At 42.5% G+C, this 27,812-nt stretch overlaps 1 protein-coding gene and 1 long non-coding RNA gene across 10 annotated transcripts in view; one reads left to right on the top strand and one right to left on the bottom strand.

Annotated features, from left to right (window-relative positions):
* Positions 1-882, bottom strand: part of PHLDB2 (pleckstrin homology like domain family B member 2) — a 68,840-nt gene extending 67,958 nt beyond the window's left edge. For 5 of the 6 annotated variants that reach the window (XM_085239605.1, XM_085239629.1, XM_085239636.1 and 2 more), the window contains exon 1: positions 733-851. Coding sequence is in view for 1 of the 6 variants with exons in the window: in XM_085239617.1 (XP_085095743.1) it covers positions 733-745 (13 nt within the window). In the remaining 5 variants the exon portion in view is untranslated. Of the gene's footprint in view, positions 1-732 lie in introns of all 6 variants that reach the window. The other variant, XM_085239617.1, reaches the window with a different exon arrangement.
* On the top strand, positions 90-22,802 carry LOC146545493 (uncharacterized). 4 transcript variants are annotated; one of them, XR_014887330.1, is made up of 4 exons: positions 90-631; positions 18,678-18,797; positions 21,433-21,592; positions 22,226-22,802. It is a non-coding gene; the product is annotated as an uncharacterized LOC146545493 (long non-coding RNA). The 4 variants fall into 4 exon arrangements; XR_014887332.1 differs by having other exon boundaries at positions 93-356; XR_014887328.1 differs by lacking the exon at positions 18,678-18,797 and having other exon boundaries at positions 140-356.
* Positions 22,803-27,812: the final 5,010 nt, after the last annotated feature.

The raw sequence follows: 27,812 nt of genomic DNA, 5'->3' as shown, positions 1-27,812 counted from the left end.
GCTCTACCACGCCTTTCCTCATCCTGCATCTCTTCCTTCTCCCTTATTAATCAGAACCGTGAGGGCTTGGGGAAGATAAATAAATAAATAAATAAATAAAATTCACCAAATCTAAGTAAGAACAGGCAACGTTCCCTATCTCCCTCTTTCCCCTAAAGAGAGATGCACACACCCCACAGATCACTCGTTGCCCTGTTCTTATGGGCAATGCGCCCATCAGCCGCCCTGGAGATGGCACGTGTGGCGTCAAGGTGCGCAGCCACGGTGACAAGACGAGCATTTGGTGGAAAGGAACTGGTGATAAAAGCAATGTGCTTAAGCTCGCGGAGGCAGAACTCCATCTCCCCAGCCTTTATGTAAGTATCGCTAGCCCGTTCGCACTTCTCCACGCAGGGAAACGTCTCAGGCAGTTCGGAGGTGGGAAGGAGAGCGCAGGGGATCGCCGGCTTGCATCGTGCCCCGGGAGGGATGCGATCCGTCGGCTGCCCTCCGCGAGAGGCCGGCTGGGCTGCCCGGCTCCCGCAGGGCGCTCAGGTGCGAGGCTGCACCCGGCGGTGCCGGCTCCCGGCGGAGCCCCGCAGCCAGCAGCCGAACAAAGAGGCACGGACAAAGAGCGCCGTCCCCGAGCCAGGTACGAGAGCGGGGGGAAGCGCAAGGCACCGAGACAAAACTACACCGTCCTCCCGCGCACCCACCCGGTCCCGTGGGACGCCGGCCCCGGCCCGCACTCACCGCCGCCGCGCATCCCGCAGCCGTCCGCCGCCGCCGCCCCGTCCCGGCCCCGCGCCGCCGCCGCCGCCGGGAGCCGCCCCCCCCGCCCCGCGCAGCACAGCCCAGCAGCCAGCGCCGCCCCTGGCAGGGCTCGGCCGTGGGGTACCCCCGCGGGCGGAATGGTTCGCTCCCCGCAGGCTGGGGTCGCGGGAGCGGGGCAGGCGAAGAAGAGCCGGAATAGGGGGTGGGGTTGGGAGGAGGCGATCGGGAGGAAAGAGCGGAAAGAGCGATAGGGCGAGGATTGGCGGCGGCCGGCTGGGTCCTGCCCCGTCGCTCCTCAGCAGCAGGGGCTAAGCGGCACGACGTGAGGGGCAGCGGCGGGGCCGCCCGCGAGAGCGGCCGGCCCCTGAGGGCGTTTTGCGAAGCATAAATATTAATCATGAGGCAATTTCCTGCCCGTGAGATTAGCTGAACAAATAGGACGGCTGCCGGGAAGGTGCGGGCTTGCTTTTCTTCGCCCGGGGCCGGGGGTGCTTTTACCTGCGCCCTTCTGGGAGCCCTGAGGGCAAGGCTGCTCCCTGAGCCCCAGGAGGGAAAGGGGCTGCTCGAGGGCTGAGCCTGGCAGCCACCTGTGGGACCTTCGAACAGTTTGCCTCCACCTGGAAAAACACCACCACCAAGCACCACGTGTGCGTGCACACGCTTGTGGCCTCCTGGAGAGGCCCCACGTTTCCACGTGTGGTTGCTTTGCCTTACTAGCAGTCCTAGGGCAAGGAGCCTGCAGCCTATGGCCCTGCGCACCAGGCAGGGTGCATTCAATTAAATGGTGTGCCCAGCCCATGACATGTTTGTCCAAGAAGGCTGGGGATGCTGGCCCAGGCACCTCCAGAGGTCTGAGAGGCTGCTAAGCAATAAGGCAGCAAGGCTGCCGCTGTCACCAGGGCAAATCAAGGAGCCTCCAGGGTCTCTGAGGAGATTTGCAAGAGCCAGACATGCAGCCAGCATTGCTCCTTCAACACGTATGCATCCTCAGCTTTACAAAGGAAACCCCAGCAATCAGAGAACTAACCCCATCCCCCATGACATGGGGGCAGCAGACCAGGGTGTCCTGGATAACAGTCTTGCTTGGTGCAGTGTGGCCTTGATTCCCTGACACTTCCTGTTTGTGACTCAGTAAGCAAGCACCTACTGCACAGGAGCCTGGGTAGCACCCTGCAGACCCGACACATTGCAGAAACTCCGTACTGGTCCTGATTGCAGCATTAGTTATGATCTAAAGCCCGTCTTGCATTTTCCAGGAGATATTTTGCTTGGCTAAAACAATCACTTTACCACTGTACAAACTCTGTAATCACTCTTTAAAATCTCAAATCTGTTTTATAACACCCTCAGTCCCAGAGAACACTAAAGAAGTAACGGCTGTCCTGGTGCCTACTGCAGTTTTCATAGAAAATGATGAGCTTTTAAGACAAGTTATTCCAAGAGGCCAGAACCTAGCTGAGTTCTTCCCCTGTGATGTCTGGGCGCTTCATCTACTGCTGGTGTTGAACCTGGCTCTTCTGCTCTGCTCACCAAACAAACAGTCAGTCCATGCGGTTAAACAAATAAAGCCACATACACTTCAGGAATGCAAAGTTAAGGACGTGCTCACAGCTGGAAGAAATGAGAATGGCTTTTAACATTGCCTGTACTCAGAGCCAAAAGCAGCCAGCCTTGCCTTCATCTCACAGGGTATTCTTTTGTTATTTTGAGTGGGAAAACTGTAATAGTAGTATGCAAAAAACCTCCCTAGGGAAAATGAAGCCTAATATGGAAAGGAGTAACTTACAAAGGTACAAACCTTTCCTCTGAAAGAATTCAGAAATGCCTGTTGAATTGTTCCTGTGGTTAGCTCCTACACAGTAGGTGGGGCGTCAGCAAAGCTGGATGAGGCTGAGTGTGTGTCCCCTCTCATAGATGTAGGTAGGTCAGTCTAAAAGTGACGCCTCCTCTTTATTTCTGTGGAAACTACGATATATACAAAATGCACAATAGCACTGTTTGATAGGGCACATTTTCTGCTACTAAACACTGTTTTTCAGTATAGTCACCACCATTAGCTATGCATTTTCTCCAGCAAATGTCTGTATGCCATACTTGTAAAAATCTGCATGGCTGTCCAGAAAGTGGCTTGTCTTTCACACTGCTGTCACCACACTGAAACACACCATCCACCGCCTCACTGTTTGATCTCCATCAACGTTCAGCGAGCATTGATGAATGCCAGTGGGTGCAATTTTTTCTGCAAGAAGGAATTCAGTGACACACCTTTGCTTTGTAAACACTTTCAGATCAGATGGTGTTTTGTCAGACTGCCCCTCTGCTACCATCTGTCACACAGCAACTAAATGTATTGTAATATTGATGAGAAGGTTCAGCCTCTCCTACTGCACTACTAGCATCTGCCTCTGACGTCATGGGCTGAAATAGGAGGCATTACTTTCAGAACAGTCCTTGTATGCATGGGAAAACACTACCCAAATCATTGTCATCTGTTTCTTAGCAGGAAAATAATAAGAAGGAAGGAATAGAGCTTGCTTCCAAAATAACGAGAGATACACAAAGCCAGCCATAGCTACAGCTATGAAATAAGTTGATAAGCTGGAATGTCTAACAAGCAAGACTCTGGCAACTTGTAGCATAAACTACACATCTGAATCTTTTATGATTGAGAAATAGTCAAAAATGAGTAAAGAAGTAAAACTCCAAAAACTAAAGAGGTGCAACCTGCCTGCTCTTGTAACAAAAGCAACAAAACGTTTCTTAATTAAAAAAATGATATGGAAACTTGCACATGAACTAGGAGTTTCTAGTGGATTCACTTGTCCAGCTAGCTTGAGCTGTCTTCATGGCAGTATCATTGCTACATCAACTGTATTGCAAATCATGGAAGCCTTTAAAACTCTCCATCCTTGAGTATGCAGCACGCTCAATAAAGGTTTAGTAGTTTCCATGGTAATTCATACAAGTAAAAATCAACTGTCGGAAAGCTTGCAGGAAGTATATTTTAATCAGGAGCATTGAAAACAGTAATAAAAATATCTCATTAGCATGCTTTTGTAACAGGGAAGGAGAAATCTCTTCAGCCAGTTCTAAACTGAAGTCACCTCTCAGCAGGCACTCATAGTCACCATCTCTCCCTTAACCAGTCTCTTAGCATTACAGATTTTATCCACATCAGGTGTGGGCGTGACTGCATTTCCGTACAATGAGCCAGAGCCCACAGCTGGGAGCTGGTTCTGGCTTTGTGCTACCTGCGGAGGGAGAGACAACACTGACCTGACAAAATCAGTCAAGACAAAGCTATCTGTTGATGACTCTGGGCATAGTTACACCCAGTTTTTTCTTTGGTGGCAAAACTGGTCCAGTTTCTTCCCTTTCCTGCCTTAAGTATTCATTTAGGTTCCCAATTTATAGCCTGTGGCTCTCCATGGTGGGCTGGTGCAGTTACTGGTGGAAACCAGGTCAAGAAAATGATCCAGGTGAATACTTCTTTCCCTGCCCCCTTCTTCTGAAAAAGGTCCAATATGTTCTTGTGCTAGAGTGACTGATGTGAAGAGGAACCATGGTGCAGCACAGATCTGAGATGCTGTGCTGGAGACAAAGCTACATTTCTTGAAATAGCATCACCAGAACACCAATGGATTTTTCAGTTGCACCCTAATTGAGCAGCACATGGCAACAAATGGGGTTGTACTGACTCAGTGCTTCACAGCATGTGACCAGAGCATTTGGAACCACTGCCTCAGTAAGGAAACCCAGCTGTTGTTTGCCATTGTAGAATAATACTAACACAGTTGCTTATAGCTCAAAAATAATAACAATCTTCACTACCAGAGCTTCTGAAAGCAAGTGGTAATTCTGCTGTAACATCATCAGAGACATTTTGAGACAGTGTAGTAGGCAGGCTCTGGGTTGGAAACAATCTTGGTTTTTAAGGCTCACTGGGAATCTCTACTAAACAGAAAGGCAACCTGGAACACGACTGCATTCATTGGTACCATTCTGGTGAAAAGAGAATAATCATTGCTGATAGTTCTGCTTGTCATCTGAGCTGCGATCTGGAAATCTGTTAATCCAGCACACAGAGGTGTATCAAAAAAAGAAAGAAAATCAAGATGATGTTCAGCCAGTGAGGAGTTTCTGTGACTTGCCCTAAAACTTCGTTGAATTGTCACACAAGAGCTATCAACCACAAACCACCTTAGGAAAATAAGTTAAATGACTAATCAAATCTCATGCTCCAGGGCACAAGTCAATTGCTGGAAGGGTCAGGAAAGGAATTTCCTCACTCTCTTCCTTTGCGCAGTTGTACACAATTAACTAGGTTGTAATTGCAAGGCAAGAAAGTGGTTAGGCTTTGCATTCCTCTGAATCAAGTGCTGCCTGCTTTTGCAGCTGAGTTCTGAGCTTAAAGGACCAGGCTGGCAGGGCTTGTTCTAGTTGCTCTTCTGTGAGGCTTTGCTGATGTTTGCATTGCAGTTGCAGGGTCTGCTCTTTTTCATGCTTTTTTTTCCACGCTTGCGTAGTATGGCTGTATTTCAGAACAACCATGAAAGTGAGGGGTTAGTTTTCTGTTAATGAGTTGTCGCCTTAAAAATGTCTCTATCGGTAAATTACATAACTATTAATTATTCACATAAGTAGTAGCAGTGTTGTAGCCATAATAACCTAGAGATATAAACAAGACAAGAGTTGTTAGAAAGGCAACCATTTTTGTTAAAGCAAGCATACCATTTAGTGTAATAAAAGGTCTTGCTAGTTCCTATGTAATTAATTCATTTTAGTGGTCAAAAAGATTTTTACTAACACAGGCCAGACATGACTCTTTGCATCACAAGAGCACTGCCCTATTACTTGGAGCCTGACTGTCTTTGTAGCTGATTAATTGCTTCCCATTACCAGAAGCAGCATGCATTTGTGAATGAGAGAGGCTCTTGATTTAATTATTCAACCCTCAGTACTGTAGCTAAACTCAGTACAGTGTTATTGAAGATTTTCTACACATAAATACGTGTTTAGTACGCGATAGTCAGCTTTGTGAACAAATAAGCTGATAACCCCAAGCGTGGGGTTTCCAGGCAGCACCTTGTCCAGTGTTCCTTACGGATGTTAAGGCAGTAAGCAAACGATGGGCAAAGAAGACATGGTGCAAATACAGTTGCTTCAGTGTTTTACAAGTACAGTCACAGATGAGGGCAGCAATTTGTTCTGTAGTTGGTGGTTGGATACAAGGGGTATCTATGTCCTGCGGTTGCTCCTTCTAGATTTTTTCCCAGCAAGCAATAAGTTGATTATTAGATTTCCATACATGCCTTAATTTGTCTCTGATGCCAAGCCAGGAAAATGTGCTGTTCCCATTTGGTCTCTATTTGTCATTATCAAATCTAGATGCACAAGTGTTTTTATACCTCACTCTATAACAATGCAGTGAGTTGTCTGAGCAAGGTAGTGCTTTCTTTAGCAGGGAAACTGAAGAAATCTAAAAACGCTTAAGCCACATGACCAAGGTTACACACAAAATCTCAGCTAGAGCAAGACACTGAATGGAAAAATCCACGATACTTCTTTGATTTTAAAGTTAATTTGTGTAAATTCAGTTAAGTAGTAGAGTCAAAAAGAGGTAAAATAGTGCCTATCTGCCAAAAAGGAAGGTGGTTGCCAAAAACATTCTTCATTCTTTTCAGAATGATTCAGGCTACAGTTAAGTTAATGGCTTTCTTAAGGGTGAAAGCTCATCCTAATGAAGGTAGGTAAAATACATCTTCACAACAGCTTCATGGAGCTGCCTTTCTAACAAATTTTTACGTCTGCATTGAAGAGAGTTGTAGAGGGATTTTCTTGGCAGATGGCCCTCAAATGTGAAATCAGCTCTCATTAACAACGCAAAGGATGACAATATCACCGCTTTCCTCCACTACTAGGGACAGAATAAGATGCATACAAATTTCAGCCTCAGTTGTGTGCACGTGCACACTTGTTGCTGTTGCTTTTTTTTTCCCCCCCTCCAAACAGGGACAGGATTAAAGCAACAGAAAATAAAAACAAATTACCATTTTCTCCCTATCTATCCTTTACTCAAAGCTGCTTATGTACTTAGATAAACAAAATATGCAAAACTCAAAGACAAACATCCTGGAGAGTCAGTAATGCCTAATGCAAACGCAGCCTAACCAGAACATCAGTCCAAGCACCTAACTGCCCGACTGCCATTGCAAATCCTTCAAGAAAATCCTAAAAGTGGAGCAGGGTGGGGAAGGAGGTTGCAGAATGGAACGCATTCCGTCCTGTCAGACAGCATGGGCTGAAAAGGGAGACGGACCAATGCCTCCCTGCATTTTTAAACTGGTCACTACCATAGAAAGCCAGCTCCTACAGCCGAGAGAACTTCGGTACCAAGCTTCTTACTTCAGAGCATCTGTGCCTCTCCTACATCACTGCATGCCAGCAGCCCAAGCTGCCTGTTTACAGAGCAGTCCCATGCATGCTTTTCCATCTGGGTCTGCCCTGCTGCAACCACGATCCCATGTGCTCCCAATGAAATTCACACCGATTGATGTAGAATTAGGCCCACAGGAAGCAATAAAATACGCTTGCTGATCCCAGAGTATCACAGGAAATTAACATGACATTTTTTAACACGTTGTTTTAATAAATTATAATTTTGTACTGTAGTTTAAAGAGGACTGTGAAATGTGAGATAGGATGCTAGGGGTGGTCTCTCTTCAGTTTCATAATGCCTTGTTTGCACATTACTTTTTTTTTTTCCCTTCTTTGTGCTACCAAAACATTGTAACAGTCAGAGAAGCATCCCAGCATTTTATGAACAATACCATTCATGTTGATTCCAAGCTCCCTCTAGTCTGCCCTGTAAACTTCTGAGAAATCCTTCACAACCAAGAAGAGAAATACACCGTCTTAGCTAACAGCATATGAACTAGGTAGCAATATGAAAAGGGGACACAAAAGCAGCCAGCCAATGAATGCAGAAAGAGGATGGGGACGATGTTGGATCCTCACTAGACTTCCAAGTAGTTTGTCATTAGCTTATTTGTAAAACCTCAGAGGCTTTATAGGAGAAAAATATTTTTTCATGCAGAATGCTCAAGATCTTTTCTTTTGCGAGTAGAAGTTTCAGGTTCCCCCTCCCCCTTCATTTCTGGAGCCGCTGCCAAGTTTTCCAAGAGCTAAAAGCAACAGCTTTCTGTTCAGCGTTACTTCATGCTTCTGGTATTAATCTAATAGAAGGCTAGAATGGGAGGAGGGGAAAGAAGCAATGAAAGCTGATTTCCTCCCATGCAGCAGGAAATCCATAGAAAATTCAGATCTAACACTCATTTTAACAGCTGGATGACTGCTTTGGCTTTTACTTGCCATAGGAACATACAACAATGTATTTCCTTACTACAAGAATAAAACAGGCATCAAGCAAAAGGAAAAATAAAAACAAGACATGTAGTTGTAAATACCCTTATTAATCCATCCTCTTCAACCAGCTAGACTGGAAGTATTAACACCTTCTGCAAATTACCCCTTATTTTCATTAACATTGCTAATAACGACATTCATGAAAACAAAATATCTGTAAGATGATCTTGTTCTATAAGCACATCAACAAATACTTGCTTGGGAAGTGCTCAACTAGCCACTTTGAAGAGTCTTAGCAAATTGCACAACTGAGATGTTGAACTAAAACTTAATGATAAAGGTGAAAAATTCTTAGCAAAAACAGATTACAAATAAGCAATATGTAAGTCAGATACATCAGCCCAGCAGCAACCCACAGCCACACATAGCTTAGACCAAATAATTGTTAGTAACACCTTTCTAAAGAATGCTGTATGGTGGCAGAATTTCTTGCATTCAGCCTTCAATCATAGGTAATTTCTTTCCTGGGAAAGGCTTGCTTATTTATTCTGGTAATAATTGCTGGGAGGGTGATGGTCACAAGTGTAGTCCTTTATCTTGATTATGTGATTCATTTTTTTCTTCCTTTCATGCTTTTCGCCCAGGCTTTGCTCCACCTGTTTCTCATGCACCATATGGCTCAAATCATGTCATACTGCAGAACTCCAGATTTTTTTTTTTATGTTGATGCAGAGAAAGCTTAATAGAGTACACATGCTGAAATGGAACCCTGTTTTGTAGATGAAACAGGGCTATTGCATGTTCATGCCTGCTTTGTGTACTAAGAAGGATCCATTCTACACTCAGATTTCTCCATTTTAGCAAACGATGGTGATGAGAATGCTTTACCTGCCCACTGATGCATGAGATCAACGGAGTGAACATGACAGCTGGTTTTAATGTCACTAGCTGCAGCCAGCTGTTACACTGAAAGCGTTAATAACCATTTTCATCAGTCACGGGCTTGGATTAAACAGACAGCAAAACTCAAGGACTCTTAAGAGTTAGTGATGGCAGAAAAAAACAACTAAAAGCTAACACCCAAAACACCAAGTAGGAGCCACACAATGTGAGTAGGGAGGCTCCTCTCAGGGTAGATAAGCATAGGGCTGGAACACTTCATAGCTATAGCTTGAAGTACTGGTGGGCTGCACAGACAGAAAATAAAGCCTTGAACAGAAACGGGAGAATGAAAAAAGCTGTGGTGGATATTAGACTAGGAAGAAGTTTAAAAAGATGGACCTTCCTAGGGGTTAGTACTGCTGACAAGGCAGAGATAGTTGAGAAGAAAATTCTTCACTTTCTTTACTTCCACATTCATAAAACCCAGGATTTTGTGCATGTTTTTTAAGTCAACAGGACCACTGCAATCACTCCCTCTGTACTGCAAAAATTCCAGCTGGTATCAGGTTTTCCTTGTAATGGAAACAAGCTGGCAGAACTTCAAAAACTTGATAACAGCTTATATATGAGAAAGGACAACAATTGTTATACTTTGCTATTAAAATGTTGTTCTGACTCCCTTTTAAAAATATACATTTAGTTGGAATTTAAAAAAAAATAAAAAGAATGAGTTGGATAGAATTTGGCAGTGCTTACAATGATGGCATTTGCGTCCAGTAGCAGATCAGTAAGAGAATGCAAAGATGTGGCTATTTTGGAATTTGTTCAAGGAATGATATCTAACAGCTCAACTTTTGTCAAACATGCCATGGCCAGGGGATGTGAGCTCCGTGAAATTCCTGAATTCAATCAGACGTTTTCAATGACTGAGAAACTGAAAGGGAAATTTTGAAAATGAAAGATACGCGAGCAGCTTATTTATTTCATTATTTGAAGGCACAGAAATCAGTCAGCCCCTGATAACATTGTCTTAAGAGCACAAACACTCTGAAGAGCCTAGGGAACTGGGTGAAAAAACACTGAGTAAGTGGAAGTAACCTTTTGGACAAATCCAGTCCAAGCCTTTCCCTCTCAGGCTTATTTTTGCATGTTTCTTTTTCTTTTTTTTTTTTCCTTCCACAGTAGAATTGTAGGTTCAGTTTCAAGAGTATCCTAACTTTCCTTGGCTTCTGTTGTCTGTTAAAGCTGTGTGACCTCTGCCACTTCTCATCAATTTAAGAATTATGCAGGGGCTCACAATAACCAGAAGCTGAATGTCTATATAAAGAAGACATTTATACTTCTCTGGAAAAAAAAAAAAAACCTTCTCTTTTAAAAGTATTATAGTCCCTCCTTTTTCTCCTCTCCTCCTTCTTTCCTGCCCATATGCAACCAAAGAAATGGCCTTTGTTAGTTCTTCTGGGCTGGCAAGAAGCCCAAAGATCCAGCTGACAAAAACTTCAAGTCAGCAAATGCAGTGGGAGGAATGTCCTTTTCAGAGCCTCTTTTCACAGCGTTGCTGTCACTGAACATCACAGTAGCTCTGTGCAGAAGCACCTCGCCTGGCCCGTCGTTACAAGGTGAACTGCCCTTACTCTGTTTCCTGTGCTGAAGTAATGAACTCTTGTTAACACACTGCCAGCACAGCTGCCCAGCTTGTGGGTGCTGGGCTCTGAGGGAAGCTGATATCACAGCAACAGCCCAAACTGAAGCTGCCATCGGTGGATTTGTGGAGAAATAACAAAGCTTGGTTTAGGCGTCTCTACCACACCATGTTACTCCTGTAATGTAGCATAACGTAGAGCGTTTAATCAATGGATATACAGATGGTGTGTATATATATATATATATCCAGGAGCTTGGCTAATATAATTTATATTGGAGAAATGAGAGAAAGTCACTCACCTTGTCCTGGGCTCGTGAGATGAACTCCTGATGGAGCGGATCTCCAGAGAGATCCTTCTCCACTGGCAGTCAGCTCTTAAATGGGCCTAGAAGAGGTGGAGCCAGGCTCCACCCCTTCCTGCAGCACAGGTGATTTGCCTTCACCTGTACTCCCGTGGCTGACTCATTGCTCGCCTCAGGTGATCAATCAAAGGTTCAGGCTGTGATTCAGCAGCCCCGTACAGTAGAGCGAAGAATCTTGCGAAGGTAAAGTTAGCCTAGACAATGTATATCCAGCAGAAGGTCCGCATATTAGACACTTGTGTGCTGCTGTTAGTGCTGGCCCACTATGGGATCGCTGAGTGGACCTGAATGCCCAACACAAGGTCAAGGGCTTCACAGAAGTTGCTGGTTCCCAGTGGTCAGAAAAATAGGTGCAGAGAACAAACTTAAGGGTCTCTCTCATACATTAGTTGGATATGATTTCTTATGATATTTTTTTCCTCAAAAAAGTAAAGAAAGGAGAAAATAAAGACACAGTAATTGAAGGATTCACCGAGAGCCACAGCGATTTGCACACTCCACAGCAGAGAAGTGATTCGTTCTGCAATAAGAGCTCTTCAGATAATCTAGAAATAAACACTTTTTCTCACACAATCTTCTTTCTTTAGCCTGTGGAACAAGTGAACACTGTTCTTTCTGATCCTCCCCTTCCCTTAGTGGTCCTTTGGTATTTTCCTCTTCTTATTTTGAATTTCCTGTCTGCACTCTAGGGAAAGGATTTTCCTGTGAGAAACAAATGTCACACTGCTGATTTGTTTGGATGCCAACAGACTAAGTCTGTCCTTTGTGTGAAGAAAGTTCTCATCTACCTGTTACCAGAAGAGTATACTGACCTAAGATTTTTCTTTTCTTAATTTTATTTGGAAGTATCTGTAGAGAATTAGCTTTCTGCTCCCTAGCAGAGTTGATATTTCTATGTATGATAAGCTAAGAATGATGCAACTCTTTCAAGTAAATGAAGACCTAAACTGGACTAAAAGCCATAATTAAAACCAAACATTAAACATTTAAATTTTGAAAACATACCTAAGTTCTTTAGGATCCTCTGTAGGACATGTCTTTTAGGTTACCATATATGATATTTTGTTTTGAGAGAGGGAGAAAAAGAAGTGTGCATACTCCACATCTGTGCACACATACAGGGAACAGGATACAGCAGCTCAGCCAGAAACATCCAGATATGATGATACTGAACATATGCAGATGTTTCTGAAACTACAGAAGATGCATTTTCAGGAGGGGCAATCTTCATGGTGATTCACACCTAATTATTCATGGAAATGAAGACTGTCAGTGGAACACGGGAGGAAAAAAGCTCATAGATACAAGGATTTCAGACTTGCATATGAGCAGTGCAGTTCTTAGATGTGTCTGCTCACATGGTTGTGACCCCAAATTTTCTTCACCTCAAGCACGAATGAGAAGATCACAGGAGAACGTGTTTACATGTGTGACTGCTCAAGTGCGAAGTGTGCATGTTGTGTTGAAACTTTCTCTTTCAACCTACGTAATAGCAACAGAGTGCAAAAGTCTAGCTGAAGGATGTGGTAGGATATATTGCTTATTGCATTTTGTTAGAGAATCCTTCAATGTGTCTGATACTTAGGACACTGAAAATGCCTTAGATACCTTGCTAGCCTCTTAGGGTACAATAAAGGAGTTGCTAGATGCTGGTCCCCATGATTGCAGCAGCACAATTGTACTCACCAGTTTGTGGCTTAGAATGGGATGTACAATATGTATTCAAGCTGTTACAGAGCACTGGGGAGTGTTCTGTGGCTTGTGGTATATGCAGAAGGGGTGATTTGTAGAACTTTTGGGTCTAACCATCTATTAATCTTGTGCTTGTGAGACAGTGAATTGGATGACCCAAGTGGTTTATTTCATGCATCTTTGTGGTGTATCTTGTACTGTTTACTGTTTTGTATGAAATAAAGAATGCCTTCATTATATTATCACTTTGAAAGCTTACTAAGAACTTCTTTATTATACATAAACTAATTTTTGATAACAAAAGTCTAGAAGTTTAACTCGGGTAATACAAGCTGGAAAGGATAGGACAAGGGGGAATGGTTTTAAGCTCAAGGAGGGAAGGTTTGGATTGGATGTCAGGGGAAATTCTTTACAGAAAGAGTGGTGAGGTGCTGGAAGACGACTGCCCAGAGAGGCTGTGGATGCTCTGTCCCTGGAAGTGTTCAAGACCAGGCTGGGAGGGGCCCTGGGCAGCCTGGTCTAGTACCAGATCTGGAGGTTGGTGGCCCTATTTGTGGCAGAGGGGTAGGAACTTGATGATCCTTGGGGTCCCATCCAACCCAAGCCATTCTATGATTCTATGAAGGCTCTGAAAAGACAGGACTCTGGCTGATGCTTCGTCAGAGAGCTAGCTGAGGTTCTGAAGGATGCAACAGAATAATGTACAGCATGGATTCAGCTTTGTCTTAAGCCCATTTCCTTTGCATTTTGCGGAGTATAAGTGTAAGAAGCATCTAAATCAGCACTTGGCCATCATTCATGGAAATAATGCAAGTCACATTGGGACAGTGCTTTAATAAAAGTCAGGCTTGGTTGTATAGGAAATTAGATGGAGCCTGCTGATGCTTTAAAAACAGAGGAACCATCTATGGCAGGTGCTGCTTTGGTATTCTTGATCTTTGTCTCAGTTGTAACCCAAATTCAGATTAGAAATCTTTTAAATTCAAGCCTAAGGGATTTTTTTTCAAACTAAGCTATAAGATAACCTTTCTGTCAAAGATAGAAAAGGCATTCACATGACAAATCTAGTCAACAAAGCTCACACTGTGCATAAAATCTGAATCACCTAAAAGAAGGTGGCAAGATAGGTGAATAGTGAGTAAGTAAAGCTCATACAAGAGAAAGCACATGAGACACTGTAGTAATCAGAAAGATGTGTAAAGGTGAACAGTGGTCAAGCTGACCGTGCAATCAAGAGAAAAGGCAAACCTTCAAACCTAAGTGCATGTCTCACTTTGCCAAATTCAGCTCTGTGTCCAGTAAGTAATGCTACATGAAAAGCACCAGTAGGCTAGGTGGGCCAGGTTTGTATTTCATTTTGACTTAGCTTTTCCCTTGACATTGATTTCCATTTATATTTTCTGTCCTGAAATCTGAAGTTGCATTCCCTATAACAGATTTACCTATCTACAGCTGGAAGCAGAGATCCGTGCTTCTTTGACACTGCAGTAATGGAGATCTATCTGAGTGTTTCCATATGCTGAGCTGAGCAGTCGCCCAGTATTTCTGCATCATTTCTCCCAGGCAGATGGACAGGTGGTAGAACGTGGTCCTATTTTTTTTTTTTTTTGAAACTAAACCTTTTGATTTCGGTGCAACTCCATAAACATCCATTTCCTTGTATCAGTGAGAACACTGGGGAAAGTAGCACCTCGTTTGCTTGTCTTGAGCTCCAGGTTGCTGGATTCCTGGAGACTCTCTTGGCTTTTATTCAGTTAGACAGCAAGTATTTTTATTTTGCTGGGACTTTCTTGATGTCTTCCCTATGCATCTGCTTTGATGTCTTCCTGGTTTCTCTCCCACGTGAACTATGTTCAGCCACCTGCACCTTAACTCAGCATGTTATCAAACCCTCCTCCCACACAGCACGGGTTTTTGAACAGCTTTGCATGTACCCGTAGTTTTGGGGTGGTGGCTCCTATTGTTTCAGCTATCTATTCCATAAAACCTAATTGCACTTTGCAAATAAAATGAAGGGTGGTTGTTACTCCTACTACCTTCAGCAAGTCTTTACACAGCTGCCAGCATCACAATACATGCATTTTCTGTACCCAGACAAGCCATTGCAATTATAACTCTAAGAAGTGCTCAACAAGACACTAACCACTGGCAACAACTTGAGTTTTCTCAGACACACTAATATATGCTCCCACAAAACTCCTGAAACTGCAGAGCTTTTTCTTCCATCTTCTTGTAGTAAGGAAGTCCCGTATTTACATGCTCTATCTCCTTTGCCTTGATAGTGTCTAAATCCTACAGGAAAACCATCCCTTCCACTCTTCCTCTTTAAATCACTCTCCTCTCCCCAGATACTTCTCCAGTTTTATCTACCAGTGGGCTTTTCTCTTCGCTGCAAAAGCTGAACTTTCCTATCCACAGGCGCATAACTTTGTGAAACAACAGTTCAGAAGTAACTGGCATTGTCAGCTAGTGTCAGTGTGGCCAGCTGGCAGCATAGCCAGAGCATGTTTGGCAATGAATGGAAGCTTTTTACATATCTGGTGAGCTCTCGCCCATGAGACACCCGTGTTCAAGTTCCTGCTCTGTTCATCTGAAAGGGTCTGGAGTTGCAACCTCTACGGTGTGCAGAACTACCACTGTAAAATGGGATGCATCCTGCATCAAGGCAGTGTTTGATACCACAAAATATCTTTTCAAGAATTTAAACACCCTGTTAAGAGTCCAAAAGAGGACATTAAGGCAATTGAGTTGACAAGAAAAATATATATGTAAAAATCAATAACGTTTCAAAGGGTTCTTCTTTCACTCCAGCACAGAATAAGCAAATTTCAAAGCCTCTGGATCTGCTAAGGAACAAGCATCGTACTCCAGCAGCAATAGGACTACAGACTGAATAGCAACAGGATGCTAGCGAAAGCATCCTGGCCTAGAACAGAGATGTCCTTTATCTGACACAGGAAATTTATCAACTTTGGAGCTTTTCCACATAAAATAGAGACTTGCATGAGCACTGCTTGCCAAGACCTGCTGCATGCAGCACACAAAAGAACAGCATGTCATGGAAATAAACGAGCCACTTCCTTACACAAACGCTGTATTCTTCAGCCCGGCGGTCATGCCCTGGCAGGAACCTCACCTGGCACCTATTTTTGTCAGCCAGCAGGTCATAACCCTGAGGCAACACGTTGCTCAGGAGAGATTCAAATAAACGATTTGCAGTAACAAAGGGAATTCAATGCACAGGCAGGCTTTGGAAATCCCATGGAAGGCTTCTCTGGTGAGTGATGAGCAGATTGCAAAAATGCTTAAGTGCATTTGGGAAGTACCAGAACCCACACCTGGTCCACCCCAGGAAATTGCTTCATCATCAAGCAAAACAGTCGTGCTCCCTCTTGCTTTATCTCCCTGTGGCTTGATGAGTCTTTCTTCGCTGGCTGGATCATGACTCCACATCAATAGGTGAGGTGGGGAGTGCCTCCGTGCCAGATCACACCCTAGGTAAGCAAATTACCTTGCACATGCAGCCTAAATTTGAACTGCCTGAGGCAGGGACATGGTCCATGCTGTACTGATTCTGATATCCTTTGCACCCTGGATGAGAAGTAGGCGTTGCCACAGCTCAGACAGGAACAACACACTTCCCATGTACAGAGATGCCATAGACGCCTGAGCCCAAGCCATGAATCCTGATTTCAAATCATTCCTTATTTCAAAGTTGTGAGCATGAACTTGACCCATGAGAACACAGGAACTTTTGATATATTTGTGTTAACACTCTTTCCTTGGCTACTTGCACTCCCCAGTAGGCTGTGAACCCCCTCTTTGATTACCTGGACCAGGACTGAAATCCAGTACAAACACTGGCTACTGAAAAGTTAGACATTTAACAACTCCATGCACCCACATCTGTGCTGCTGTTGTCCGTAATGGCATGTGCTGTAACGCAGCAAAGGGCGTGTGCAGATGACTACTGGCTGGAATTTTCTAACTTTGAAGTGCACAGTTCTTTTTTAACAAGGCTTTAAAATACACCTTGATGTGTTTCTAAGAGAAAGTTCAAAAAAGTAGGGAAATGATATCACATGGAAATTTCAGAATTTAGCACAGAACTATAGAGCTCTGGATCCTGGTAAAATACACTTGTGAGCCAATATCACCTCTCTGCTTCAAGCAAGAGGTACTAATACTTCCCTCTGAAAAGGCTCAAAGATTTTTTACCACAAACACATGCATTCCCCACTCTATGTTCAGTAGCCTTTGGTGAAGTATTCAGTGAATTCAGCTTATGGCAAGCATCCCATTTACTGAAAAGTGCATTCTTGGTTTGTGAAGTTTTTAAATACAAAACAAAACAATTACATTAAAAGCTAATGCAGCCTCAGAAGGTTAGGAGATTGATAGCAGTGTAGTAGAGCTGAGCCAGCGTGAAACCACCACAGTATTGGTGCCCGCTCTTTCAATAACAACATAGTGCTCCTCAAAGAATGACTGAACGCATGGATCCTTCCAGTGCTTTAAAAATAGGCAGAATAGAGCTTTTGCCTTATGATCACATATGAGCCGGCAGAAGAGAGGAGGCAACAGAACTGTCTGTTCTGCCTTGGCAACACTTTGTGCCCAGAATTATCCATGGCCCCTGCAATCTCTTATTACGCTGGCTGACCTGAGTAACAACAGCATCTCCTCCAAGTCAGAGAGAGTAGAGAGAGTCCTCATCAAGAAAAGGTTTCAGCTCACCTTCACAGCCCCACAGTGATCGTTCACACGAGGGACCCACACCCCTCCAGTACCATCACATTCAGAAAGCTCGGGCTAGGATTCAGGACTTCATAGATGAAGACGTAGCAAAAGTTCTCCGTCTCAGAACATTCACTGAAGCTGCTGGAAGGCAGAATAATCATAGAGAGGAGCCAAGTCACACTGATATTGTATGGAGCCTATTCAGAGGGTTGGCCTCAATTAGCATATAAATGAAGCGATACACGCAGTCGGAGCTTGCCAGAAAATGAGACAGAATAATCTCCCCAATTTGGCAACTCTCTAGAGCATTTAGTTTGTGAATGAGGAGCCAGGCACTCTTTGAAGCCAAGCTGGGTCTACAGCTTACAGCCAATTGACTTTACATGGTGAAAACGGGTCTTGGAAAGCACTGAAGCAGACCATCAGTTCTGCTCTTGAACTAATTTCTGTTATAGGAAAGTGACTTTAAAGTTATTCATCACAGTTCCACCTGATAGCATTTCACCTATTGCCTGTGCAGGCCCACATGAGATGTGGTACAGACTTCCTGCTGAAGAGTTCTGGCCATTAACAGAGTGCTTGATTTTATTCCAAGTAAAGGAGAAGGAACTGAAAGTTCACAGGAAAAATGATATGATGTGACCACAGAGCTGCTGAGCTTAGATAGAAATTGTACTTACAGATCATTATTTGGATAATGAATAAGGAGACAAAAATAGAAACGAAGACTTTCAAAAATTGGCGCACATAGAGGGAATGAGTGGTTGCATTTACTGGTATAGCCTATGCAGTCCTTTTAAGGTATTTCTATTAAGACAGAAGGAATACGGCTTGTATTTTTGTGCAAATGCGTTTCACATTCATTAGGGTTTAGTTTTCCTTCTTTAAATATTTTCAATTGTCAGGGGCTCGGCTCAGACGCAAAAGCAAGGAAATCTAAGCACAATGGCATGCAGATTTTTCCAAGAGCAGTGCAGTCTTGCTTCTATAGCTACACAGACTACGCTTTGGGGGAGATCAAATTTCTAGGAGAGAAAGCAAAACAGATTTAAACATAGGTAAAGCATATGAGGAAAATCAGTATCAGGCAAAGATAGTCTTTTTTTTTTCTTTCCGACATTTTCAATATAGTCTGATTTAAGAAAGCTGACTTGAAAAGAAATATCCATTCTTCATTTGCATTAGCAAGCACAGTCAAGCCTTGATGTAACTGTACCTTCTGTTTTTTATCCCAGCAGAAACGCTTCTCTTCATTAGAAGCTTGGAGTTACAGTAAAATCTTACAGGTCTCAAGGAGGTTGTTGAATTAAAAACCTCATTACATCCCTTAGCTGGCTCGTGGCTCCCTCATGCACCAAGTAAGTCCCTTCTCATGTTTGTGCTCCAATTTAGTGCTTTGTTATGATGCTGTAGCAGCTGCAGCCTGGAATTGCGCAGATGGCTGGTTCTTTGCAGATGTTCTGAGCCAGCTTCTCAGCACCTGTGAGTGAGGTGCTCTGCTCAAAGTCCCCCTTGCCCGTTTTGTTAATGCTACCACCCCCTGGGCAATCTGCTTTCCTGGTAAGGCATTTTTGGCAGAGCTGGCATGTTAGGGGTGGTTTCTGAGCCGAGTTTCTGGAAAATATCCCATTCAAGTTTCAACAAGGGAGAAATATTTCATTGAGGAATTACTGTTTAACCCTCCCTCACAAAACAAGGAGCAAAGTGGTTCATCAAAAAAGAATACAGCAGAATGAAATAATCCCATGACTCAGTGTTGAACCAGAGTTATGATGTAAATCTGCTAGTGACTCCAACATGCATCTGTTTAAATTAAAGGGCAAAACCGCTCTAATCTTGTTAGGTCTTGCATATTCTGACAACAAGACCTGAACTGGAACGGCAACATAATTTTCCACTTCTCTCCACACTTTGCTTTCTTGTGGTCAAAATCTAAGAGTTGCTCTGGCAAAAAAAAAAAAAGAGAGGGCAGCTTCCCAAAATTTCCCCTTCATAAATACATTTCTGATTAGTGCTTCTAGGCACGTAACATCACCTCCAAAAATCATGAGCATCTTATGACCATGACCTATAGCTTGGAAATTACAGCTTATTATGAAGATACTAGCTCTGTCCTTAATGCACCCATAAAACATTCTGCAAAAATCTTGTCTCTTCCTTTTACTTTTCCCTCTCCCTTCTTCACCTCAAAAAATGCAGAAAGCAGAGCAGTAATGCTTAGTAGACATGAGTAATAGCCATTATATGGAGTGTACAAGGTGTCTAGAGAAGCAGAGAAGCTGTGGATGCCCCATCACTGGAGGTCTTCAAGGCCAGGAGGATTGAGGCCCGGGCAGCCTGATCTGGTGAGCAGCAGCCCTGCTCACAACTAAGAGTTGGAACTAGGTGATCTTTGATGTCCCTTCCAACCCAAGCCATTCTATGATTTGTTTTATGTCATATCAGCCCTTCTAGGCCCCAGCTCCATCTGCAGTCCAGGAGTGCTCCAGGGACTGTCCCCATTTGGCCAAAAAAGACCAAACAACACAAACATCATTTTATAAGAAGCTTAAGCTACCTGTTTCAAATGAGGCAAGTAATAAGCCACAAAGGAAGTCTAGCAGTGAGCTATCCATACTCCTTACGGGTGCCATTACCAAGCACATGACTAATGACCTTCTCTGCACGAGATGCAGCCTGGGAGCAAGTGCAGTGAGTGCTGTTACACTGCGGACAAGTGCCACACAGGTCTCTCCTGTCTGACGTGATTTCCAGCCTCTGGCTCATCCCAGTTTCAATTGCTTCCTTTGCTCTGCAAGGTCAGGGAAGCAGCAGAGGCTTCTAACAGGACACATGCCATCACTGCCAAGCTGCATCCAGCCCTGCCTCCAACTGCTGCTTCTGGTGCTATGGCTGCTCAGGTGAACACACTTGCGAGCAGCTTGCAAACCCTCAACCAACCCCAGCTACTTTAATGAGCTTCATCATACCTACTGCTTGCAGAAATGCCTACTGAGAAACATCAGAAATAAGGCTGATTTCTCATTCAAAAAGAACAAATGTGCTAAAAATTAAGATCTCAGATAAGCTAACAAAATTCTGTGAGGTTTAGCATATGATGCAGAGACCAGCTGCAAAATAACAATTGGATTTCTGCTATAAACAGACTGAGTTTTACAGTGGGGTTATATATCTATTTTGGTGAAGTTATTTACTCAACAGGAAAAATACTATTTGTAAATCACTTTGTGGGAGGAGGAAAGAAGGAAAGGAAGTCCTGCTCGTGTTATTAGAAGCTTCACTTCTACACTGGGACAGAGACTCTAAAATTAACATTTCACAAAGCCACAGATTTGGAGAGTGTCCAAGAAAAACATGTTGTTTTGTTTTGTTTTGTTTGTTTGTTTTAAATAAAAGATCTTACAGCCATCAAGATACTTAAAGCTACTTTCCTGCCTGTTTTTTGCACACCCTGTTTTTCTGCTTCCTGGCTGAGGGCTGGGGAAAAAAAAAAAATAAAAGGCATGAGCTACTGCCCAAGGTCATTAAGAATAGTATGTATCATGTGTTATTTGTGTTATAATCATGAGACGTGAGGCAAATGGAGTGAAAAGTCTACTGAATGTAAAGAGAGGAAACAGAAAGCCCAGGTGGAAGATTCTGAAAAGATCCAGATTAAAAGCTGATACGAAAGAAAAATCTACAAGAAGCTGTAACTTCTATGCAGCCTGCATGTAAACTGCATATTTTAAATGAATGAACGTCACACCTTAAATTGCTGCATATGGGTGAATTACTCACTAACACAAGAGTGGTTCTAATGAAAAGAGTCTTCCATATGAAATCAAGTAATATCTGACGCCTTTATCTACTGTAAACAAACAAATGCTAAAAACATGTTATTTCTTCTTGCTATCCTATTTGATCTCTCAAAAAAGTCCAGCTGACTCTTGATTTCTGTAAAAACACTTCAAGTGGAAAACAAAAGATGAGGTATTTGTTTTTTATTCTCAGATTTCTCCAAAAGATGAACATGGACAAAATGGGCTGGAAACCTAACTATGAGTTGCAGGCACCAAACAGCACCAAACAGGAAACATTTCCAGAAGTTCTCAAGCCTACAGGGTCCAGGGAGACTAGCACAGCTTCCCTGAAAGACTGGCTGCCATAGGTTGTAAGTCTAAGATTATTTTAGACCTTGGCTTGTCAGTTATTTGGTTTCCTCTCCCACCGGGACCTGTTCTAGATTCATCTGCTTTTTTATGTTTTAAATCAAACTCAGCAGTAACACATATTAGTGAAGCAGTAATAATGGAAAAATAGAGCATCTTTTGCTTAACGTGTCCTAAAAAAGATGTTGTCATTTGAGTCATTCAAAGAAGCCAGCCATCTGTCCACAAGGCAAGGTATACATTCAAGTAAATGTGCATTTCCTCCTCTGAAAGCCATTGTGAATCACTACATTATAAACATATTATTACGTGTTGTTCCCAGGCAAAATTATACCAAAATTAAAACCACCAGCATGTCTTAGACTTCACCCTACATGATACCAGGCACTCTGTTCTTGCTGCAAATAGTTATCTAGACCTTAATAAGGAAGACCAAAATATGTTTCTTCCTCATGCCTCAGAGTTTTGCATAGTAATTGTATTTAATTCAGGTGTGCATATGCTCAAGTTTAAGTAGCATATTTTGGCTTTACGACAACCAGTGACCAGTGTGAGTCCTGTAAGTGTTTGCTTCCAGATCCCAGCTTTATCAAATGCTCAATTTTACCAAATTCCTTTCATTCTTTTTGCTGCAGCAAACAGCAAGCAGAAGAGCCTTTCTGCCAAATGCAAGAATGCTCGTAGGACCTCAGGCTCACACGAGGCTCTGGGCACATTCCCAAATTTCATACCATGAGAAGAGGCTGAAACACAGAATCACAGAAGTGTCGTGATTTTGAAACAAAGCTGTGATGGCCCTTATTGTCCAATAAAAACTTTTCTCTATCTTTTTACTTTCTTCTGCACAAGTAGATTTTTTTTTTTTTTTTTTTTTTTTACAAGATGTTAGTCTATGATGTGTTTTCCACCTTAGAAGTTCCCATGCAAAGGTAGACACATTGCTCTATGGCTTGAGAAATATAGCTGGGGGAATCCTTGCAAGGCAGTGTTTCAATGTTACATCCATCCCCTTGATTTTTTGGGGAATTTATTTAGGAGAAAGAACTTGCAATTAAAGAATTCAGTATTTCTTTAACATTCGCTTAAACTAATATTTAAAATCTAGTGTCTTTTTTCCTTCCAATTCTTGATTTCATTCTCTCCTGTATTAGTCATGATTGTAATATTTTATGTATTTGTTAAACAATAAATACCATACATCAATTTCTTCACCTTCCTATTTCTGTCATTTGTATTATGCACTATAATTAATAATTTAACCCTGGAGCATGGGTTAAGTTTGAAACTCAGACCTTATGGTGAGACCTTTGCCAGACATTTGGCAATTAACAAACTCTATTTTAATTTGTCCAAAATGTCTTTAACATCTTGGTATAAAGCGAAAAATATTTTCTTTGAACATCTGCTGCTCAACTGTCTCATCTGCAAAAGCTGATACTTGAAAGTCTTGATACACGCCACTTAGTTTTTTTCTGTTGTATGGAAAGAACAATACAGAAAAAAAGATTTTTTTTGCAGTAAAAGATTGCATAAAATCACCATTTAGCCAAAATTTTATTTAATTTTGATATACAAAACAGAAGCAAAGGCTAGAATTTTTGCTCAGTTCAGCTAGAGTAAAGAAGGCTTTCAAAACGGATGAGATTTTCTGTGTATTGGAAGAGTTGAAGTGTTGTAGTGCTCCCATTGCTTCGGCACACACAGTGACAGTAATGAAATTCAAAGACGAACAACTTGTATGTAAACGGTGGTGTCACCAGAATTATTCCCAGAAATTAAAAGATGAATAATTCAATTTGAAATATTCCAGTCAACATATTCTAAAGTAACGGTGGGTTTGAAAGACCTACAAAGAGGACGGGAATCAACTCTTTGAAAGGGTTGATAACTGCAGGACAAGGGGAAATGGTTTTAAGTTGAGGAAGGGGAGATTTTGGTTGGATGTCAGGGAGAAATTCTTTACAGAGAGAGTGGTGAAGTGCTGGAACAGCCTGCCCAGAGAGGCTGTGGATGCCCTGTCCCTGGAGGTGTTCAAGGCCAGATTGGATGGGGCCCTGGGCAGCCTGGTCTAGTATTAAATGGGGAGGTTGGTGGCTCTGCCTGTGGCAGGGGGGTTGGAGATTCGTGATCCTTGAGGTCCCTTCCAACCCTGTGATTCTGTGATTCTGTGAATCTCCAATTCTGCATATTTAACACAGAGCACCCTAGAAGGCTTTCAGACTGCACTGAATACTCCCCTCTGAAAACCCAGCCCCTGCATGGTGATCTGCATCCAGGTTAAGGTGACAAAGCCCTAAATTTTGAGCAGCTGTTCTGATTGCCAAAGGAAGGACTGAGTTGTTGCACTTACTTGGGGGTCTACTGCAAGAGGTTACTTTGGGGTACCATCGTCGTCATGTGGCCCCCTAACTTTTCACATCATGGATATATGAGCAAACTGTGTTCCCAGTAAAACTTTGGAGAAGGAACAACAGTTTGTGGGAACTGTGTCATGATAATCCTTCTTGCTTCCTTCCTGAGCTGTTACATGCACGTACAATCAGCCCATACCTCAGAAGGACAGGGCAACTTCAGTCCAAAATGACTTAATTTCCAGGAGAAAATGAAAGAATGAGGTAGCTTCAGGCCTCACCCACTGCCTGCTTGTGGTAAAAATTGCCAGGGCCAGCAATGGCCTGAACCCCTACATATAAGCCCCATGGGATTAGTGGGTGTTAAGAGACCATAACAATCACTGTAGTGACTGTGCCAACGAGGCATTACCTATCCCTTCTGATATAAAGGAAATGGATGAGTCTTTCTCTGAAGCAATAATCCTGCTCTGAACTGCCTTCTCAAGAGTAGGTTTTTCCTTCCTTCCCAACTATTTAGGTGGGAAGAGCACCCTAGGTGCTTAGATGAACTATCTAAGAGTCCTGTACACATCCAGTGCAAGTCCTGGCTTTTCCAGCTAGCAGACATTCACATTCAGGCATGTCATCACCAAGTTTCATAGCATTCAATGTGCATAGAGTTATACCAGGCTCCTCATCTTTCTATTCCCCCTCATCTGCTCTACTTTCTTGGCCAGATACTGGCCAATCAGGAGCATCTTTTGAGATGATAAGACCTGGATGAAGAAGATGTATTAGAAATATAAATTATTAAAGATAACTGAAATGAGGAATGAGTTTTAAAAACAAAACCAGATCTTATGTAAGCTAAGAACTGTTCCTACACAAAAGTTATCTGTCAGCAGAAACAGGCCCAGGAATGCTTCTATTGATTAAAATCCTAAATTGGCTGCAGGCTTTGTGCCGATGTATCTTACGTTTTTGTAAAGCTGAAAAGACTGTTTTTCTGATTGACTCCTTAATGGTCACATACATATATCAAAAAGTCTTAGAATGGTTTGGGTTGGAAGGGACCTATAAGATCATCTAGTTTCAATATATTTACATACATAATATATATATTAATTAACATAGAAGCAGACAGTCCTAGAGCCTGGGAGGTATCAGGCAAAGTTTCTGGTTTATAAACACTGGGGACCTAAATTTTTAATTGGCACCAGAGAATCCTGACTAGACATCATGAACAGACAATTCCTAGCAATATCAGGCCAAATTCAGGCATTTCAGAGTCTATCCTCTCTCTTTTCTTAATCTATCTTTATTAAAAGATGACAAATACAACATTCTCTTCCAGTCTACTTATTCTGGTTCACAAACCAAATCATCAGAAAATAACCTCAGATTCTATCTATCAACATAAAATCATCACATATCTATGCCAAATGAGTCAGCAAATAATCCTTTCCAAGCAGATGTAGTGCCTTGCCAAAAACATACGCTCTCTTTTACGTAAACTTTACTGCTTTATTACAGACAAGCACACACACAATTATCAAAACTGATGACCCTGGAAAAATTGAGACAGTGATGTAATAACTTCTGAGTACCAGTTACTCGGTGAGGGTTGCAAGATTACTTTTTTCTGCACAACCATATTACATGCCATCATGGAAAGATGGATACTATCAATATATTCCTTTTCCCAATTTACCACCTGTGGCTGCAGTAATATTCCAGTTCTAAAGTGTGTCACTTCAACTCTTGTTTCAACGGATCATCATAATTTGTTTGCAAAGCTATCCATTAGAACAAAGCATTGCTTTACAAGAAGAAGAATCACATGCTTAATAGCCTTCTCTGAAACAAGCTGAGGTAATTGCTAAGTACCTTGTATTGATGACTACTCTATACACAGGCCTGAAAGGAGAAATGAGTCTGAGATGTATTCAAGATGGAAATGCAGAGTGCAGTGGTGCTGTAATCAGAGCTGTTTTTCTTGTATGAAGAAAGATTAGTCAGTGAGTGCTGTTTAAGAAGCATTTGGAAAATACATCCAGAAGCAAATAAGTAATACATTCAGCTGCACACTGTTGCACTCCAGCAGTGGAGAATGAAGTTGCTGCTCCTAATTGCCTAATTAAACATTTGCCCCTCAAGTATAGAAAGCCATTTGCATGGACCATTCCAGGATGGAGCCATTTTTCTACAGCTGAAACCCAATGAGAGACTTACTGTGCTCTTGTACATGAGACACTTCCAAAACATCATGCAAAGCTGTACGTAGATGACAAGAGATTTCAGCTAGGGTAAAGTGTCATCTTATTGCCTGGTATTGTAAAAGCTGTATGTTCCTCCTCAGGTTAGTGGACCTAACATAAATGTCACTTGATTTCCAAAGTCTACTGAAGGACTTACAGTTCTAAATCCTGTTCAACTTGCATTTCAAATTAACCCAGAACTTCAAAAGCCACACAATGTATGAAACAAAAATCCCCAAAAGCTACACAGTTAAAATTCTTGAAAAGGTTTGAGCCTGTGCCGCTTTGTTGTCTATTCCAGTCTTAAAATCTCCTTTGCTGTTGATTGTACAAGCCACTGCTTGCATGCCAGGAAAGGATGTGCAAGACAGATGTCACTTGCTTCTTAAAGTTTTTTTCCAGGGCTCAGGAAAAAAGGCAGGGAATATTTGAGTTCTGGCATCATGAGCAAATGCTTACAGCTGAGGCTCTAGAGCTAGGTCTGACATCTCTTTAACTCCAGCCACAGAAGAGCAATGCTGTTGGACTTGAATAGTCTTAATTATAGTTTCCCAGACAAGTTGCATGCATGAGATGTTGCCAAAACACTGCCTGAGCAGACAAGCATCGCTTTCTGCTTTTGCGTAAAGTGCAGAGCCCAGAGCTGCTGCTACCACTGGCAGTACTGAAATACATTGAGTTTGGAAACCCTGCATGAGCAAAGATGTAAAGATCTAATGTCAGTGGTGAACAGTTCAGAGATGGGGAGTGCAGATGGAGTTCCAACGGGAAGGTACAGGGTAGGTGTGGGAAGGTGATGCTTGCTAATGGCAGGTGTCAGAGCTGCCTGGAAGCACCTGTGCTTTACACACTGGCCAACAGATCCATAAGGGCAACTGTCAATGCCATTACAGTGTACAGCAAAGCAGCAAAAGAGCTCCCTGCCCGGAAACCCAAAGGCTTGTAACTTCCTGTGCAAAATGATAGCCTATGACAAATGCCTTTGGCTAACTGCAGTTTCATTAAATAGAGCAGGATGAGAACACAGAAGAAAGCTAAAAATACAGTGCAACATTAAAAAAAAATAAAAAGAATTTAAACCCCATATCTTAGTTTGTGTTCATTTATCAAATCAGAATGTTAATTATTTGCAAATATTTAGAGACTGCCAACTTTTCATGTGAGCATTTGTGGCTCCTACAACACTGACTAATATCAACAGGATTATTAAACTTGGAATGTCCTGTTTCTTTTCTTGCCCTAATGTTCTCTCCCGAGTGTTTCAGTCATGTGCTGGGGAAAAGAATAAAGAATAGTAAGTAATAAAAGAATAATATTAAGTAAACTAAATATACCAGATCAAAATGACTAATGCCACATACATCTGAAGGAAATTAGAGGTAATTTGAAATAATGAACTAACCAAGCAGGGCCAACTTCATAGTTGGAATTATCTGTGGTGGCCAGCACTGGTAGCGTCAAAAGATACATCCATATTTGTATGCTCGATTTTTCAGCTGTCACTGCAGCCTTGCATAATTAATTCTGTCATATCCTTGCTCATCCAGACACGTTGCCTAATATGTAAATATGAATTGCTGCATTTCTTCTCAGCTTTTCCCCGTCCAAGCCACAAATATCTCTTGTATGCA

The sequence above is a fragment of the Meleagris gallopavo genome, chromosome 1 (assembly GCF_905368555.1).
Source record: "Meleagris gallopavo chromosome 1, MGAL_WU_HG_1.1, whole genome shotgun sequence".
Lineage (NCBI taxonomy): Eukaryota > Metazoa > Chordata > Aves > Galliformes > Phasianidae > Meleagris > Meleagris gallopavo.
The sequence above is the reverse complement of the archived record's forward strand: the minus strand, read 5'-3'. Positions and strand labels throughout refer to the sequence as shown.